Genomic DNA, 19,754 nt, shown 5'->3' on the forward strand with positions numbered 1-19,754 from the left:
TTTCTCTTCTGAAGCCCAGTGAGTATCCTTAGGATTGTTGTTTTAAATTCTTCATTAGGCATGTTGCTTATATCTGTTTTGCTGAGATCCCTGGGTGTGGCCTTGGATAAATTCTTCTGTCTTGGCATTTTGTCTAAGTCTCCGTCGTCTTCTCTGTGTTAGAAAAGCCAGTTATGTCTCCTGCTACTGAAAGTAATGGCTTTATGAAGGAGAGGTCATGTAATGCCCTGGGCCTTGTGCTTCAAGGGGTGTCTCCTGTGTGTGCAGCCTGAAGTCTGCTGTGGCATTCTGTCTGCTCTATCCTTCAGGCCAGTCATCTGCAGAGGCACTTCTTCCATGCTGTTGGCAGTGTTTAGTCTCTGGCCTGAATGTGGCAAGTTTTAACTAGGTGTGCTCTGGTCTGCTTGTGAAATGAGACCTGTCACCACCTCCACCCGAACTGAGGCCCTAATAAACCACTTGGTGTGGGCAGGGGTTTGTGCTGGTCTTCTAGGTGTGGGGCCTATTGTCCTGGGACTGAGGCAAGCTTGACTGAGAAGGAAAGTTCCACTGGAGTACAGGGGCTTGGTGTAAGCAAGTTAGGTAGCTATTGTAGGTAATGTGCTGCTTCCTGAGGTGGCTCTGTGTTTATGCTAAGGGCTGGGGGAGAGAAATTGTGCTGGCCAGCTGCTTTGTTCCCAGAGAGGTGTCTCCATGAATGCTGCTTCTCAGGGACTTCTTCCAAGAAGTATGAATAATCTCTCCACTGTGTGCCCCCGGCACTCTTCAGGTCACTGTTTCCATGCTGTCTGCCCCCAGGTTGTTTTCTTGTCCTCTCTCCAGGAGCAGCACAGTGGCTCTATCCCAGCCAAGCCCACTGTCCTATATAATTTAGGCATCTTTTCAATAAATGGTGTTGGGAAAAGTGGATAACAACATGCAAAAGAAAGAACCTGGACCACTTTATTACTCAATACACAAAAATAAATGCAAAATGGATTAAAGACCTAAATATAAGATCTGAAACCATAAAAAGAAGAGAACACAGGCAGTCACTTCTTTGATGTCAGCTGTAGCACCTTTCTAGATACGTCTCCTGAAGCAAGGGAAATAAAAGCAAAAATAAACTATTGGGACTTCATCAAAATAAAAGCTCCTGCACAGTGAAGGAACAATCAGCAAAACTAAAAGGCAACCTATGGAATGGGAGAAGATCCTTGCCAGTGACAAAGCTTAGAAAGGGTTAGTATCCAAAGTAAGTAGAGAACTTATAAAACGCAACACCCAAACCCCAAATAATTCAATTAACAAATGGGCAAAAGACGTGAATAGACATTTTTTCAAAGACATCCAGATGGCCAATAGACACATGAAAAGATGCTCAACATCACTTGTCATCAGAGAAATGCAAATTGAGACTACAATGAGATATCGCCTCACTCCTGTCAGAATGACTAAAATTAACAACACAAGAAGCATCAAGTGTTCTTGAGGTTGGAGAAAGGGGAACCCTCTTACCCTGTTGGTGGGAATGCAAACTGGTACAGCCACTCTGAAAAACAGTATATAGGTTCTGAAAAAGTTAAAAATAGAACTGCCGTATTATCCTGAAATTGCACTACTAGGTAGTTACCTAAAGAATACAAAAATACTAATTCAAAGGGATACATGCACCTGATGTTTATAGCAGCATTAGCTACAATAGCCAAATTATAGAAAGGCCTAAGTCACCATCAGTCAATGAATGGATAAAGAAGATGTGGTATATATTTATAATGGAATATTAGTCAGCCATAAAAAGAATGGCTATGTTCTGCCATTTGCAATGACATGGATGGAGCTAGAGAGTATTATGCTAAGCAAAATAAGTCAGTCAGAGAAAGACAAATACTGTACGATTTCATTCGTATGTGGAATTTAAGAAACAAAACAAACCACCAAAGGGAAAAAGAAGAGAGAGAGGCAAGCCAAGAAATGGATTCTTAACTATAGAGAGATAACTGATAACTGGTTATCAGAGGGGAGGTGAGTGCAGGGATGGTTTAAATAGGTGATGGGGATTAAGGAGTGTACTTGTATGTGCACCTGGTGTTGTTTGGAAGTGTTGAATCATTATATTGTACACCGGAAACTAATATTATAGTGTATGTTAACTAACTGGAATTAAAAATGAAAAAAAACTACACACATTTAATGTATACACCTAAAGGAGTGTATGCATTGACATATGCATTGACAGATATTTTGAAACCAGTCATATTTCTGGCCAGTGGTCCTAATATATTATCATTTTTAATATATTGCTTGATTAGGCTTGATAAATTTTATTCAGGACTTTAGCATCTACATTTGTGAAGGATATTGGTGTGAAGTTTTTGGAAATGTATGTGTTTGGTTTTGGTATCAGGGTAAGGTGGGTCTCCAATGAGCTGGGAAGTACTTCTTTTCTAATTTTCTCGAAGAATTAATGGAAAATTGGTATGATTTATTCTTTAAATGTCTGGTAGAAAACACCAGTGGAGACAATGAACCAGGTGTTTTCTTTGTGAGAAAGATTTTAATCATATTTTCTATTTCTTTAATAGTTAGTTGTTGGGCTCTTGAGAATGTGCGTTTTTTCTTTTTATTTATTAAGCTTTTAATTTTAATTCCAGTGTAATTAACATATAATGTTATATTAATTTTAGGTGTATGATGAACTGATTCAACAATTCTACACATTACTCAGTGCTTACCTTGATAACTGTACTCTTTAATCCCCATCACCTATTTCAGCCATCCAACTATCCACCTCTCCTGTGGTAATCATCAGTTTGTTCTCTGTAGTTGAGTCTGTTTCTTGGTTTCTCTTTCTCCCTCTATTTTTCCTTTGTTCATTTGCTTTGTTTCTTATATCCTACAGATGAGTGAAATCATATGGTATTTGTCTTACTGTGACTGACTTATTTCATTTAACATTGTACTCTTTTGAGAAATCTCCTGAAATTCTCATGTTTTTCTTTTATGTTTTAGTTTTTTTTCTCTCTGAATGATTTCATCATATTCTCTTTATTTTTGGTTTTTAGCAGTTTGACTGTGATGCATCTAAGGGTGTGTTTTTTGTGTCTGTTATTTATCCTGATAGTCTGCAATGGGATCTCTGAATTTTTGGGATCTGTTGTTTGTTTTCTTTCATTATGATTGGAAAATTATCTGACATCACCTCAGATATTTCTTTCTCCCCAATTTGCTCTTTTCTTCTGGGATTTCTATTGCACATATTTTTGAGTGTTTGATATTGTCCCATTGCTCTGAAATGGCCTACTTTTTCCCCCACACTTTTTTTTACTTGGACTTAATTTGGATAATTTCTGTTGACTTTTCTTCACTTTCACTGATTCTTAAACTGTGTCTGGTAGGCTTATGAACCCATTACAGAATTCTTTATCTTTGTTAATGTGTATTCTAGTTTTAGCATTCCATTATGCTAAAAACAAAAACAAACTTTAGTTTCCCAACTGTTCATGAATGTTGTTGTCCACCTTGTTCATTAAACCTTTTAACAGAATAATCACAATTATTTTATAGTCCCTGCCTGGTAATTCTAACATCTGTGTCATTTCTGAGTTAGTTTCAAAATTTTGTTTTGATAATGGGTTTCTTCTTGCTTTTTTGTGTGTATTGTAATTTTTGATTGCATGTTGGACATCACATGTAGACAAATAGTAGAGACTGAGATAAATAGTACTTACGCACAGAAATGGGTATGCATTTTTTTCTTTAAGGCTAATGGTAGATTTATTCAACCTAGTTAGGAGTTGAGCTGAATTTAACTTTTGTTGTTGCTATCAATAATTTCAGTGCACCATAATCTTCAAAATCCTTCAGTTGTGGGCTGGTATTCTCTTGTGTGTAGTGGTGGTTCAGTTGCTAAATTCACTGATTTTGATTTGGAAAAATGTCTCAGAGGAGGGGAATGCAGTGGCAGATGTGATGATGCAGGCATTTGAAAAATATAGGAGAATAAATGCCTACAAAGATGGTAGAGTTGATTGGCTATTGCCAAGTTGTTTTGATGTCTTGATGAGGGATAATGAGAGTTAAGGGATGTTAACAAGCAGTTAATGGCTATTTATGAGAGCCAGAGGGTCTACCTATGTTGTAGGTTACAAAGAGGCCCTCATCTCCTGTAGCTGAAGGACAGACATGGCTGAGTGGTATGTTGATCTACTTGTTAGAAGTATAGAACTCCAGAGCATTTGAATGCTTATCCAAGGTAGATAAGTTATGAAGCTCAAGACCCTGATGGGGAAAACATGGATACTGGAAACATGGAAAGGGCACATCTGTATGAATCCTTCTGAAGATTTTGACTTTGTAGCTTGCTATGAACACTTTGGATTTGCAGAGGTGGCCCACCCTTCCCTACCAAGAGCTAGCTGGAAGATGCTTCTGAGGCCCCTCTCTCCTACAAGGCACCAGATGCTTCCCTCAATAACTGTCCCCAGTTTTGCTCCTGGATGCCATGCTGATAACTAGGGTTAAACCTAGTGTTATCCAGCTGAGACATGCTGGACTTGATAAAGGAGGGAAGAATTTATGCACTAGAAAAATTGAAAGAATTGGCTAGCTTGTACTGGCAGAAGTCAGAAATGTGTTCCCGAGACTGGATTTTGATCAGGGTCCCAGAATGTAATACTGGCTGAGAAAGAATTTATTGACATCCTTAGGATGTGGGGCTTAACATCCTAGCAAAGACCTAATTTTACTGCTAGGGTGGCTCTTGGAGCCTGAAAAAGTGTTGTCCAACACTGAGTGATGTGGAAACACCTGACTTGCCCTGAAAGATGGTAATGGAAGGAATAAAATGGCTGAGGGAGGTGGGCATAGTGGAATGATGTAAGAGCATTAGATTCACTAGAAGATTTGTTCTACAGGAGGGGCAATGGGACATATTCACCAGGGAGATAAGGAATGTGCTACTGAGAGGAATATCACATCATTCATCAGAGATGATGGTGGGACAGATGGTCACAGAGCTGGGCTTGTTAATTTTCATGGGTATGATGGGACCTGAAGGAGTAGAGGCCAGGTGGCTCCACTTGAGTGCCTGAAGCATTTACCACAAGGATTGACAAAGTCAGAAGGGTGACCAAGGGATTCGAACTGCAGGAAGTTGTGCAGATAGTTAATAGACCACAGCATCCTAAGGCCTCCCTATGTAGCATCTGTAACTCTTCTAAACCCCTCAATTTCATCTACAAATGTATTCTCTAAAAGTCAGGCACGCTTTGCCACACTCCAGCTTCTACAGACTTTGATCAGTGTTAACATGGCCAAAGATATCTCTTCACCTGATTTTTCCTTTAAATGGAGTCCAAAGATTCCTTGGTAATAGTTTTCATTCTGATTACAGCTCTCAAATGAAAGTCAGAAATGTCCTTTTGAACAATCATGAGATTCCATGCTGTCCTTTAGAGTAGGAAATATTTTCTGTAGGAGATGCCAGAAAGAGACAATCTTTAAGAGCTATCAGAGGTAGAAACCTGAGAAAACAAATTGGAAAACCTGAGAAAGATCACCTGAAGTAGAATCTGTTTTTGTGTATGACCTCATGAATTCTATTTTCTGGGAAGTACCTAGGAATTTCTGAGAAAATGTACCTACAACTTTTTGACAGTTATTGGTAAGACTAAGAGCTTCTCGTGGGAAAATGAACTTAATCATTCAGCTGATCACCAGATTTAGGATAAAGTAACTTTTAATCAGATATTTCTTTTTTGTAGGTACTCTAAGGATATTTTTTCCCTAGTTTTCCCCTTTATTGAAAGATATGTGCCAGAAAAAAGGTCTTTGAATATCTTTGTCTTGCTTGCAAATTTGAAACAAAAAAATTTTTTTAAAAAGATTTTATTTATTTATTTATTTAACAGAGAGAGAGACAGCGAGAGAGGGAACACAAGCAGGGGGAGTGGGAGAGGAAGAAGCAGGCTCCTAGTGGAGAAGCCTGATGAGGGGCTCGATCCCAGAACGCTGGGATCACGCCCTGAGCTGAAGGCAGACGCTTAACGACTGCGCCACCCAGGCGCCCCTGAAACTAAATTTTGATACATACTCACAATCCATTGATGTGAGCAATTACTTTAAAGGAGGTATCAGAAGCTCAAGTTATCAGTTGGAGTAACTTCATGAATTTCATTCAGATTTTCCATTGATTTTGAGGCCATTAAAATGAATAAAGATGCACTATTTTTCTGGTGACATCCTTGAAAGCTTGTTTTACTTGTTTATTCCTTAGAGTGTAAATAAATGGGTTCAATAAAGGGGCAACTGAGGTATTGAGCACAGCCACTCCCTTATTGAAGGTAACTCCTTCTTTTGCTGAGGGTTTTATGTACATGAAGATGCAGCTGCCATAAGAGAGGAAGATGACACTCATGTGGGAAGAACATGTGGAAAAGGCCTTTATCCTTTGCTGAGCAGAGGGGATCTTGAGGATGGTCCAGATGATGTTTGTGTAGGAGAGAATCACCAGTACCAGAGTGACCACCAAAGTCACAACTGCTAAGATAAATTCAAGCCGCTCCAGGAGTCTTGTGTCTGAGCAAGATATTTCTAGGAGGGGTCCATAGTCACAATAATAATGATTCAGCACGTTGGAGGCACAGAAATCCAGCTGAGTGGTCAGGATGATTGGGTATATGATGATTAGAAATCCAGCCAACCAAGAGCAGAGGACCAGCTGGATGCAGACTCTGTTGCTCATGATGGTCAGGTAATGCAGGGGTCTGCAGATGGCCACGTAGCGGTCATAGGACATGGCGGCCAGAAGGTAAAACTCCGTGGCTCCGAAGAAGATGGCAAAGAAGTACTGAGTCAAGCAGCCAGCAAAGCTGATGGTCTTGTTGCCAGTTGTGATGCTGAACAGCAGCCTGGGAGTAAAAGTGGTCGTAAAGGAAATTTCTAAGAAGGAGAAATTCCGGAGGAAGAAATACATGGGGGTCTGGAGGTGGGAGTCCAGTAGTGTAAGGGTGATGATTGTCAGGTTTCCAATGATGCTGAATACGTAGGTGAGGAGGAGAAATATAAAGATTACAGGTTTGACCTCTGGGGTGTCTGTTAGTCCCAGCAGAATGAATTCTGTCAGAAAGGTTTGGTTTTTCATTGCTAACCTTTGCTGCCTATAAAGGTACAAAGGAAAGAAGTCAGTGATGAGAATGAAAGGAGGAGCTCAGGAACATTTAGGAGAAGCTAAGCCTTTTCTGTTGAATTGGTTCAAATGCCTCTTTTCTGTCAATTTGACTCAAATTAGATTTTCTATTGGACAGAGTTTGGCTCTTCACAAGAATTATTTTTTTTTAATTCTCATGTAGGAGAATTTTCTCTGTGGCTCCATTTCAGGCTCTTTCTGTACTTTCCTAGCCTACCTTATAAACCAATGCCTCAGGTATCATTTTCTCCATTTTCTATTTTTAGTTTCACTTTGAACATTGAGTGTACTTTGGATCTTGCATCATATCTGGTAATTTGGCAGTGATGCCTCATTTCCATCCCTTTCTTGGTCTCAGAGTGAGAAGAAAGGCTGTGTTAGCTCACAGTTGAGGAGCCTTTAGGAGGGAATCAGCACTACCATTGTAACTGCAGTAACTAAGGATGCCGTCAAGTTCCCTTCAATATACTGAATTTGTGGATCACTGTAACTAGCATCATCAGTCTCTAAATCTTTAGTGCCAGTGTCTGCTTTCCTTCAAGCCTCAAGTTTCCTTAGATGGTTTTAGCAGTGGAACAGATGACATCTCTCCAAGAAGATATCTGCTATCATTTCTTTTTCATATCCATGTGTATTAATAAGCATGTAAATTTACTCTGTCTAGACAAAAAGAACTGAAATAAAAAGTTGCAAAACTCATTTAGGAGTTTCTAATCAAAAACTTGTTTGCTTAGGGCACTATCTACACCATACTTTGAGAAGCTGAGTAATTAGTTTTTGTTTATAGGTGAAGAACAGGGTTCTGAATAGTTACATAGCTACTATAATAAAATTTATGTTAAATTTAAATTTTAAGCCAGGTTTTATTTAACCTTCTCTACAGTTCTCAAATTCTCAAAGCCATTTCCAGCAGATAACACACTTACAGTTTTTTATTAATTTGCAAAATTTCCTCTGGCACAAACCTCCACATCTACCTTTCTTTTCTCAAGACATTTCTGTCCCTGTACTCATCTTCCAATACCTCTGATCCAGAGAGTAGATGACTCTTCTTGTGTCAGAGGTCAGTTTTTTTCTGACTCTTGAAAATGCAAACAAGTCACAAATATTTTTTTTTTTTAAAGATTTTATTTATTTATTCGACAGAGATAGAGACAGCCAGCGAGAGAGGGAACACAAGCAGGGGGAGTGGGAGAGGAAGAAGCAGGCTCATAGCAGAGGAGCCTGATGTGGGGCTCGATCCCATAACGCTGGGATCACGCCCTGAGCCGAAGGCAGATGCTTAACCGCTGTGCCACCCAGGCGCCCCAAGTCACAAATATTTTTATTTTACCACCTTCTACCTTAAAAAGCATTTAATGTACATTGTTTTACTTGGTTATAACTATGATAATAATAAATAATAACTGGCATCGGGGGCCTGGGTCGCTCCGTCGGTTGAGGGTCTGACTGTTGACTTTGGCTCAGGTCATGATCTCAGGGTTGTGAGATCAAGCCCTGCCTTGGGCTCCCATCTGGGCATCGAGCCTGCTTAAGATTCTCTCTCTCTCCCTCTTGATCTGCCCCTCGCCCTTCTAAAAATAATAGTTGTTATCAATTGAGGACTTAATAGGTGCCAAGCCTTGTCATTATTTTATTTGATTCCCATAACAACCCTTTGAGATAGGTACCATTACTATCTCCATTTTGCAGATGAGGAAACTGAAGTTTGGAGCAGTTGATAAATTGTTCCAAATTCCACAGCTGGTGTATTGTGGAGCCAGAACTCTAACCCAGTGCTGCCTGATCCATAGTCTGCACACTGAACTACCAGGTTGTGTTGATTTTCCACCCGCATCCAGGGACAGAGTGATTACAACTATTATCTCATTCTTACAGATGAGATAATGTACATTAATGATACTATGAAGATAGTGGTGATGGTGAAACTGAGGCTGGGAAAGTTTTAGTGAGTTAGCTAAGCACACACAGCCAGTAAATTCTTATATTCTAAAATACACGTGGACCAGACCCACTTTTTAATTTTTTTAACATACTTATTAAACAGTAATTGCGTATTCTTTAAAAAATTTCTGTATATTTTATTTTTACATCGTCTTTGGTTTTTTCCTTCTAATGTTTTCTTAATTTCTTCCTTTAACCAATGGCTCTTTTCTAATTTTTCCTCTTTTCTTCAAACTCTCATGATGTGTCTCTTACTCTGGCTGTCCTTTCTCCTAAACACATTTTTCAGAAGTTGCCAGCATTAGTTTCTAAATGAGTGAAACAATCCTGTCATACACCTATCTCGTGATGCTTCTCAAATCAGTATTCTTAGGCCTGAATTCTTATTTCACTTTCAGGCCCATGTTTTTAACTCTCCCTAAAACATTACCTTTTGGACATATTCCCTTCAAATTAAACTTAATATGTTAAACTATATCTCAGCATCATTTTTCACTGTGACAAAACCTATTTAAATTTCCACATTCCTCGATAGGATTTTTTGGTTAAATGTCAAGAAATTTACTTTTGAAAAACAGTAACTCTTGAAAGTCATTCAATAAGTGTTGGTTCTCTTGCTCTTCCCCTGCTGTTAAGGAACTTACAGTCTATTTTTGGAAAGATGCCATATACACATAAAATAGAAAATGGTTAATTCCTGAATAGAATACATCATTATGTTAATTCTTATTTTTAACATATTATTTTATGAAAACTGACAGTTTTGTCACTCCCGAGTTTTCTGTCAGGGCTAGTTGAGCAAGTTCTGTTTATAGACCATTGATCTAAATTTAATTTCCTGTATATTTAGCCATATACATCCCAAAGGAAATTTTTAGTATTTTCAGGCAAACTTTTAATTGGAAGATAGTCCATACATTGACCCTGACAAACATGTAGCTCGAGCTACTAGAGTCTTTCTCCGTTTCTGTAGCCAGGACATATAGAAATGAGAGTTTATCTCTTCCTCCACTTCCAGCAGATCTCCTTGTGCAAGTGGAGACAGAAAATCAGTAAATTGAGTCCAGTTGCTAAGCACTATTATCTGAGTAAGACAACCTGTACAGAGTGTAATTAGCATTTGGAGACACTTTGTGGAATTATAAAAAGTTGTGGTAAAAAACATGGAACATAAAAGTTACCATCTTAACCACTTTTACGTTCAGTAAGTGCTAAGCATATTCACTTTGGTGTGCAACAGATCTCCAGAACTTCTTATCTTGTAAAACCGAAACTCTGTACCCAATAAACAACTCCCCTTCCCCCCTTCCCTCCTGCCCCTGGCAAGCACTATTCTGTGTTCTGTTTTTACGAATCTGACTACTTTAGTTAGCTCATATAAGTAAAATCATACATTATTTGTCTTTTTGTGACTGTTTTATTTTGCTTAGCATTGTATTCTCAAGGCATTTCCTCCCTTTTTAAGGCTGAATAATATTCCATTGTATATACATATCACATTTTGTTTACCCATTCATCTGTTGATGGATGTTTGGGTTGCTTCTGTTTTGATGATTGTAAATTATGCTGCCATAAACATGAGTGTGCAAATACATCTTCAAGATTCCGCTTTCAAAAAAAAAAAAAAGAGGCCTTGCTTTCAATTCTCTTGAATATATAGCCAGCAGCCTATCTTTCTAGATCATATGGTAATTCTATTTCTAGTTTTTTGAGGAATCACTGTACTGTTTTCCACAGTGGCTGTACTCTGCGTGTAATTTTTACATCACAATGAATACCTGAATATCTGTGACACAGCATAAATGCAGAGAGATGCTTGATTCTAGATAAGAATTAACATAAATGATGCATTTTATTCAGACATTAAGTGTTTTCTGTTTCACGTGTATATATCGTCTTTCCAAAAACAGATAAAATTCCTTAAGAGCAGGGGAAGGACAGAAGAACCAACACTTATTGAATGACTGTAGTGTTGGTTTATGCTGGGTTCATCATGAATATATTATTCCTCTTTTTTGGTATTTTTTTATTCCCCAATAACCATGGCAAAAACATACAATATGATCAAAATACATAGCTGTTAAATAAATGAAAAAAAGATAGTGCTCTTTTTTCTCTTTTCCCCTTTTAGTTTGCTCTCCATTCATCCTTTTATCTTTGGCAATTTACTGTATAAATTGTGTATTTTTTCTTGTTTTTTTTTTTTTCTTTTTTTTTTTTTTTTTGTCTGGTAACTAACAGGAACTTTCCAGAGCCAGTTTAGGATAAAGTTGCTTGAATACATAAATTGATTTTACCATTTCCCTTCTCTCTTCTGCTAATGAATGGTCAGTAAGCCATAAATATTACCTAGTTCTGCTGGGATTTTGAGCTGAGACCCAGGCCTCTATCAGCAAGATTGTATTTTGAGATTTTCCTTGTTCATAGTTGGTGCTTTCCACCACCAAATAATAAAAATTTGTATTTCTTCTATTTGTAATTTGTAATTGAATTTTGAAATGACCTAATGTGTGTAAAGTTTGTTTGGGCACAGAACTCCCTCATGCTTTGTTTTCAGGATACTGAGCTATCTGTCACTGATGGAAAGAGAAAATTCAGACATTGAATGATTTCAGGAGGGGCTTTCAGGAACCGCTTTATATTCTTACCACTGACTCTTAGGGAGAAGTGTTCATGCATCTGGACTCCCCTATCCCATCTCTCTCAGCCTCCTGGACAGGCTGAGTCACTTTTCTTGGGACACAGTATAGCTCCAACACAGACGCAGGAAAAGGGCTATCAGATTACTTGGTCATAATATTCTTTTTCAGAAAGGTCAGTGATTTTCCCAGGAAAAGCCTTAAATGTCTAGAATCCTGTGGGTGTCTTAATGTCATTCTGATCTTCTAAGTTTCCTGAAATAAAGAAATCTTAAGCCCCTGGAATCCTTAATGCCGTATGCCTATCTGGAACACCAGAGAGCCATCTTTGCTGTTGTGTCCAAGAATATCCTAATCTTGAAGATGTGTGAAATGAGGTCATATCATCCAATGATCTGCGTGTCCAGGCTCTTGCACTTCCTGGCCATTAATTTTTGGTCTTTGATGAATAGCTTTGTTATCATAAAAAAATCACATTTACATTCCATATAAATTCTGCAATAAATCTGCTTCGATAATTTTACAAATCATTGTAGCATTGTTTGTACTTGTAAAAAGCTGGAAACAATTTAAAATTCCATCAGTAGGAAAATGACAAAACAATTTTGGCACATCCAAACTACAAAATGCAACAAGCCAATAAAAATGAATAGGAAACACTGTACTAACTGGAATTTATTTATTTATTTAATTAATTTATTATTATTTTTTAACTAACTGGAATTTAAATAAAAACTTAAAAAAATGAATGGGAAAGATTTACATGAACTCACTTGGAAAGATATATGTGGTATACTGCTATGTGAAGAAAGCATGCTGCTGAACTATAGTGTATTTTATGATCCCATTGGGTAAAAAAAGACATTTTTATATCTCTATATCTTATATAAAACTATTTTTATGTGCATAGTCTCATAGATATGGGACAATAAATTGTGAATTTATGGAGTTAGAGGGGGAAGTGAGGGACATATGGGGAGCTATCTTCTTTTATTTTATACTTGTCTAGATTGTATAAATGCTGTGTGTTACTTTCTTAAACTGAAGTATAGTTGACATACAATGTTATATTAGTTTCATATACAACATAGTAAACCGACAATTCTACACCTTACCCAGTGCTCAACACAGTAAGTGTAGTTAACCATCTGTCACCATACGACGTTATGTCAACATTATCGGTTGTATTTCATATGCTATACCCTTCAACCCCATGACTTATTTTATAACTGGGAGTTTGTACCTTTTAATCCTCTTCACCTATTTCACCCATCCTACCACTCCTCCTCCCCTCTGGCAACCACCAGTTTGTTCTCTATTTATGAGTCTGTTTCTGTTTGTTTGTTTTCACATACGAGTGAAATCATGAGATATTTGTCTTTGTCTCTCTGACTTATTTCACTAAGCATGATATTCTCTAGGTCAAAACCATCAATAAAATGAAAAGGCAACCTATCGAATGGGAAAAGTTACATGATTTCATGCTCCATAAGCACAAACAGGTAACATCGGAATAATTATAAACTGAGAATATACTTACACTTAACTTTCAGGGCAAGTTCTGCGGGATATTACCCATCCATGTCCATGGGATGAATCACAATTAGAAGTCTGATGTGGATGAATGGTGGCATAAAACTGATCTTGTTTGCTTTCTCATCACTACTTATTGACCCAATTGTTCACAAAAGTTCCCAAACTTATGAAAATTTGATAGTTAAAATCATACTCATCCTGATCTATATCAGCTTAGCTGTCATTTGCCACTGCTTCATTCCACAATAATTTAAACTGCACCCTGACCTCATACCCTTGAGATGTGATTTATTTAAATTAAGCATACTTAAGTAGTGATATTAAAAAGCATCCTCCTTCAAAGTCTTGTTTCCCTTTTTCTGACTTGTTTGAGGCTGAGTATGTGCTGCTTGTGGTTTTATACCAGACTGAAGTGTATTTTAAATGCCCTAATTTGAAGAGACCTCAGGGTGATCAGTTGAGGAAAGAAACCAAAGATCCCAGGAGGCCAACATTCAGAGCATACTAATGAACCCTATTTTGTTGAGAACTCTGGAATTGAACTTTTAATAAGGTGTTAGGGAAGAAATCCAAAGGGACTCTGAGGAAGTTAACAGGAGACTGTCTGTGTAGTACAAAAGCCATGTGGAAACTGCAGCAATGATAATGATTAATATCAGGAAATAGGAAACAACTTTTTTTTTTTTAAAACAACATTTTTTTGAGCAGTGTTACAACATTCTGGGCATAATGCTAAAGATACCTTTATTATATTTAAATATGACTCTAGACAATATACCTTAATTATTTGCTTGATGTTCAGAACATTGTTATGTCTCCTCAAGGGCAAGATAGTAGTAGCATTTGGGGCCTCTCCTTTCTGTTGCTGTGGCAATCTTCACATTGGTCAAGTAACATGAGATATGAAGAAAGAGATTAGCATTTTCCCCATTACTCCCTTTTCCTTCCCATCGGTCTTTTTGTCCTGATGACTATTCTCTTATGGAAGACTGGAGACCCTGTGTCCTTCCTCCATTTCCTCTCAAAGTCTTGAAAATCTCTCCTCTACTTCCTGACTAACACTCCTGCTCAAACCTTTTCAAATCCATGCACTATAGATCTCTAAATATTTTACTATATTAAATTACTACATTTTATTTTATTCCAATGTAGTTAACATACAATATTGTATTAGCTTCAGGTATACATTATAGTGATTCAAGTCCATATATTATTCAGTGCTCATAAAGATAAGTGTATTCTTAATCCCCATCACCTATTTCACCCATCCCCTTACCTACCTCCCCTCTGGCAACCATCAGTTTGTCCCCTATAGTTAAAAGTCTGTTTCTTGGTTTCTCCATCTCTCTCTTTTTGCCTTCATTCATCTGCTTTGTTTCTTAAATTCCACATATGAGTGAAATCATATGGTATTTGTCTTTTTGTGGCTGACTTATTTCACATAACATTATACTCTCTAGCTCCATCCATGTCATTGCAATGGCAAGATTTCATTCTTTTTATGGCTGAATAATATTCCATTATATCTATCTATCTATCTATCTATCTATCTATCTATCTATCTATTCTTTATCCATTCATCTATCGATGGATATTTGGGCTGCTTCCATAATTTGGCTATTGTAAATAATGCTGTTATAAACAGAGGAATCCATGTATCACTTCAAATTAGTATATTTGTATTTTTGGGGTAAATACCCAGTAGTGTGATTACTGGATCATAGGGTAGGTCTACTTTAAACTTTTTGAGGAACCTGCATACTGTTTTCCAGAGTGGTTGTACCAGTTTGCATTCCTACCAACAGTGTAAGAGGGTACATTTTTCTTTACATCTTCACCAACAGTTGTTTCTTATGTTGTTGATTTTAGCCATTTTGACAGATGTGAGGTGATGTCTCATTGTAGTTTTGATTTGCATTTCCTTGATTATGAGTGATGTTGAGCATCTTTTCATGTGCCTGTTGGCCATCTGGATGTCTTCTTTGGAGAAATGTCTGTTCATGCCTTCTGCCCATCTTTTTTAAAAAAGATTTTATTTATTTATTAGACAGAGAGAGAGACAGCCAGTGAGAGAGGGAACACAAGCAGGGGGAGTGGGAGAGGGAGAAGCAGGCTCCCAGTGGAGCAGGGAGCCCAATGCAGGGCTCAATCCCAGGAACGTGGGATCATGCCCTGGGCTGAAGGCAGATGCTTAATGACTGAGCCACCCAGGCGCCCCCCTTCTGCCCATTTTTTAATTGGATTATTTTGGGGTGATGAATTTTTAAGTTGTTTATATATTTTGGGTACTAACCCTTTGTTGGATATGTCATTTGCAATATCTTATTCTATAGGTTGCCTTTTAATTTTGTTGATTGTTTTCTCCCTTGTGCAGAAGCTTTTTATTTTGATGTAGTCCCAATAATTTATTTTTACTTTTGTTTCCCTTGCCTCAGGAGACATATTTAGAAAAATGTTGCTATGGCTGATATCAAAGAAATTATTGCCTGTGTTCTCTTCTAGGATGTTAATGGTTTCCTGTCTCACATTTAGGTCTTTAACCTATTTTGAATTTACTTTCAAGTATGGTGTAATAAAGTGGTCCAGTTTCTTTCTTTTGCATGTTGCAGTCTGGTTTTCCCGATGTCATTTGTTGATGAGATGGTCCCCCCCCCCCATTGGATATTCTTTTTTTAAAAAAAGATTTTATTTATTCATTTAGAGACAGAAAGAGCAAGCTGGGGGTGGGGTAGTGGAGGAGGGAGAGAATTGGCTCAACACTGAGCATGGAACCTGACATGGGGCTGGATCCCACAACCCTGAGATCATGACCTGAGCTGAAGCCAAGAGTCAAATGCTCAGCTGACTGAGCTACCAATGTGCTCCCACCATCGGGTATTCTTTCCTGCGTTGTCAAAGATTAATTTGCCATATAATTGTGAGTTTATTTTTGGGTTTTCTGTTTTGTTTTATTGATCTATGTGTCTATTTTTGTGCCAGTACCATATTATTTTGATTACTATAACTTTGTAATATAAGTTGAAGTCTAGAATTGTGAATATCCAGTTGTGTTCTTCTTTTTCAAGATTACTTTGGCTATTCAAAGTCTTTTGTTGTTCCATACAAATTTTACCTTTGTTTGTCCTAGTTCTGTGAGAAACTCTGTGGGTATTTTGATAGGGATTTCATTAAATGTGTAGATTAGTTTGGGTAGTATAGACATTTTAACAACATTTGTTCTTCCAATCTATGAGCATGGTATGTTTTTCCATTTCTTTGTGTTGTCTTCAATTTCTTTCACCAGTGTTTTATAGTTTTCAGAATCCAGGTCTCTTAGGGTTTGTTTAAGTTTATTTCTGGGTATATTATTATTTTTGGTGCTTTTGTAAATGGGATTGATTCCTTAATTTCTCCTTCTGCTGCTTCATTATTGGTGTATAGAAATGCAACAGATTTCTGTACATTGATTTTTTGTCTTGCAACTTTACTAAATTCATTTATCATTCATTTACTAAATTCATTTATCATTCATTTAAATTCATTCTAATAATTTTTTGGTGGAATATTTTGGGTTTTCTGTATATAATATGTCATCTGCAAACAGTGAAAATTTTACTTCTTCTTTACCAGTTTGGATACCTTTAATTCTTTTTGCTGTCTGATGCTGTGGCTAGGACTTCCAGTACTATGTTGAATAAAAGTGGTGAGACTGGACATCCTTGTCTTGTTCCTGACCTTAGGGGAAACGTTCTCAGTTTTTCCCCATTGAGGATGATGTTTCCTGTGGTTTTTTTCTCTGAGGCCTTTATTATGTTGAGGTATGTTTCCTCTAAACCTACTTTGTTGAGGGTTTTATCATGAAAGGATGTTGTACTTTGTCAAATGTTTTTTCTGTATCCATTGAAATGGTCATATAACTTTTGTCCTTTCTTTTATTGATGTGATGTATCACATTGATTGATTTGCAAATATTGAACCACCCTTGCAACCCAGGAATAAATCCATTTGATCACGGTGCATGATTCTTTTCATGTACTGCTGGATTCGACTTGCTAGTATCTTATTGAGAATTTTTGTTTCCATGTTTGTCAGGGATCTTGGCCTGTGATCTCTTTTTTTTTAGTGTGGTCTTTGTCTGGTTTTGGAATCAGGGTGTTGCTGGCCTTGTAGATTGAGTTTGGAAGTTTTTCTTCCATTTCTATTTTTTGGAAGAGTTTGAGAAGACCAAGTATTAACTCTTCTTTAGATGTTTGATAAAATTCCCTTAGGAAGACTTCTGGCCCTGGACTTTTGTTTTTTTTGGGAAATTTTTGAATACTGATTCAATTTCTTTGCTGGTTATGGGTCTGTTCAAATTTTCTATTTCTTCCTGTTTCAGTTTTGGTTGTTTATATGTTTCTAGGAATTTATCCATTTCTTCCAGATTGTCAAACTTGGTGGCATATAATTTTAAATAATATTCTCTTATAGTTGTTTGTATTTCTGTGGTGGTGGTTGTGATCTCTCCTCTCTCATTTGTGATTTTATTTGTTTGGGTCCTTTCTTTTTTCTTTTTGGTAGGTCTGGCTGTGGGTTTATCAATTTTATTAATTCTTTCAAAGAACCAGCTCCTAGTTTCATTGATCTGTCCTACATTGTTTTGTTTGTTTCCATATCATTTATTCTGTTCTAATCTTTATTATTTCCCTTCTTCTGCTGGCGTTAGGTCACTTGCTGTTCTTTTTCTAGCTCCTTTAGGTGTAAGGTTAGGTTGTGTATTTGAGATTTTTCCTGCTTCTTGAGGTAAGCTTGTATTCCTATATACTTCCCTCTTAGGACTGCTTTTGCTTCATCCCATAGGTTTTGGATCATCGTGTTTTCATTCTTTGGCTTCCATGTATTTTAAAATTTCTTCCTTAATTTCTTGGTTGACCCATTCATTCTTTAGTAGGATGTTCTTTAACCTCCATGTATTTGTGTTCTTTCCAAATGTTTTCTTGTGGTTGATTTCAAGTTTCATAGCATTGTGATCTGAAAATATGCATGGTATGATCTCAATGTTTTGTATTGTGGTCTGAGAATATGCAGGGAATAATTTCAGTCTTTTGGTATTGGTTGAGACCTGTTTTGTGACCCAGAGCATGGTCTATTCTTGAGAATATTCCATGGGCATTATAATAGAATGAGTATTCTTTTGTTCCTGGGTGTAGTATTCTATATATATCTATGAGGTCCAAGTCGTCTAGTATGGCATTCAAAGCTCTTGTTTCTTTGTTGATTTTCTGCTTAGGTGATCTATTTATTGCTGATAGTGGAGTGTTGAAGTCCCCTACTATTAACGTATTTTTATCTATATGTCTCTTTATTCTGGTTAAGAGTTGGTTTGTGTATCTTGCTGCTCCCCTGTTGGGGGCATATATATTTACAATTGTCATATCCACTTGTTGGATACATCCCTTAAGAATAATATAGTGCCATTCTGTATCTCTAACTATAGTCTTTAGTTTAAAATCCAATCTGTCTGATATGAGAATTGCTACCCCACCTTTCTTTTGAGGTCCATTGGCATGAAAGATGGTATTCCATCCCTTTACTTTCAGTCTGGATGTATCTTTAGGTTCAGAATGAGTCTCTTGTAGACAGTAAATGGATGGGTCATGGCTTTTTATCCAATCTGCCACCCTGTGGTGTTTTATGGGAGCATTTAGGCCATTTACATTGAGAGTGATTATCGAGAGATATGATTTTAATGATACCATGTTATCTGTAAAGTCTTTGTTTCTATGGATTGTGACTTTCTGTTCTGTATCACTCTTGGGGCCTTTTTACTTTTATAGAACCCCCCTTAATATCTCCTGTAGAGCTGGTTTCGTGGTTACGAAATTGGTCAGTGTCTGGTGATTCTGGAAGGTCTTTATCTCTCTATCAATTCTGAATGACAGCCTTGCTGGATAAAGGATCCTTGGCTGCATGTTTTTCTCTGAAAGAGCTTTAAAAATGCCCCCCCAACACTTTCTCTCATTCCAGGTCTGTGTAGACAGGTCTGACGTAATTCTGATACCTTTGCCTTGGCATGTGAGAAATTTCTTTGCCCTGGCTGCTTTCAATACTGTGTCCTTGGATCTAATATTTGCGAATTGCCCAGTGACGTGACGTGGCCTAGGTTTGTCGTGGTTGAGCTTGGGAGGGATCCTTTCTGCCTCTTGGTCACAAATGCTTGTTTCCTTTGCTAATTAGGGAAGTTTTCAGCTACAATTTGTTCAAATATCTCTTCTAGACCTCTGTTTTTCTCCACCCCTTTGTTGAAGCCGATGGTTCTGACTTTGGAACGTTTCATTGAGTCAGTAATCTCCCGTAACCTACATTCTTGAGATTGGATTTTTTTGGACCAAGTTTCTGTCTTAGCTTTCTCTTCTACTAACCCATCCTCCAATTTGCTGATTTGTTCTTCTGCCTCATTCACCTTGGCCGTCATATCATCTAGTTTTGACTGCATTTGATTCATAGTA

General features: G+C 37.4%; 1 protein-coding gene across 1 annotated transcript; it reads right to left on the reverse strand.

Moving 5' to 3' along the window:
- Positions 1-6,184: 6,184 nt before the first annotated feature.
- LOC113250214 (olfactory receptor 6C4-like) lies at positions 6,185-7,123 on the reverse strand. The gene has a single exon (XM_026491566.2). It carries the CDS (start codon positions 7,121-7,123, stop codon positions 6,185-6,187), a length of 939 nt encoding a protein of 312 aa, XP_026347351.2.
- Between the last annotated feature and the right edge of the window lie 12,631 nt (positions 7,124-19,754).

Source organism: Ursus arctos, unplaced genomic scaffold (genome assembly GCF_023065955.2).
Source record: "Ursus arctos isolate Adak ecotype North America unplaced genomic scaffold, UrsArc2.0 scaffold_21, whole genome shotgun sequence".
In the NCBI taxonomy this organism is placed as follows: domain Eukaryota; kingdom Metazoa; phylum Chordata; class Mammalia; order Carnivora; family Ursidae; genus Ursus; species Ursus arctos.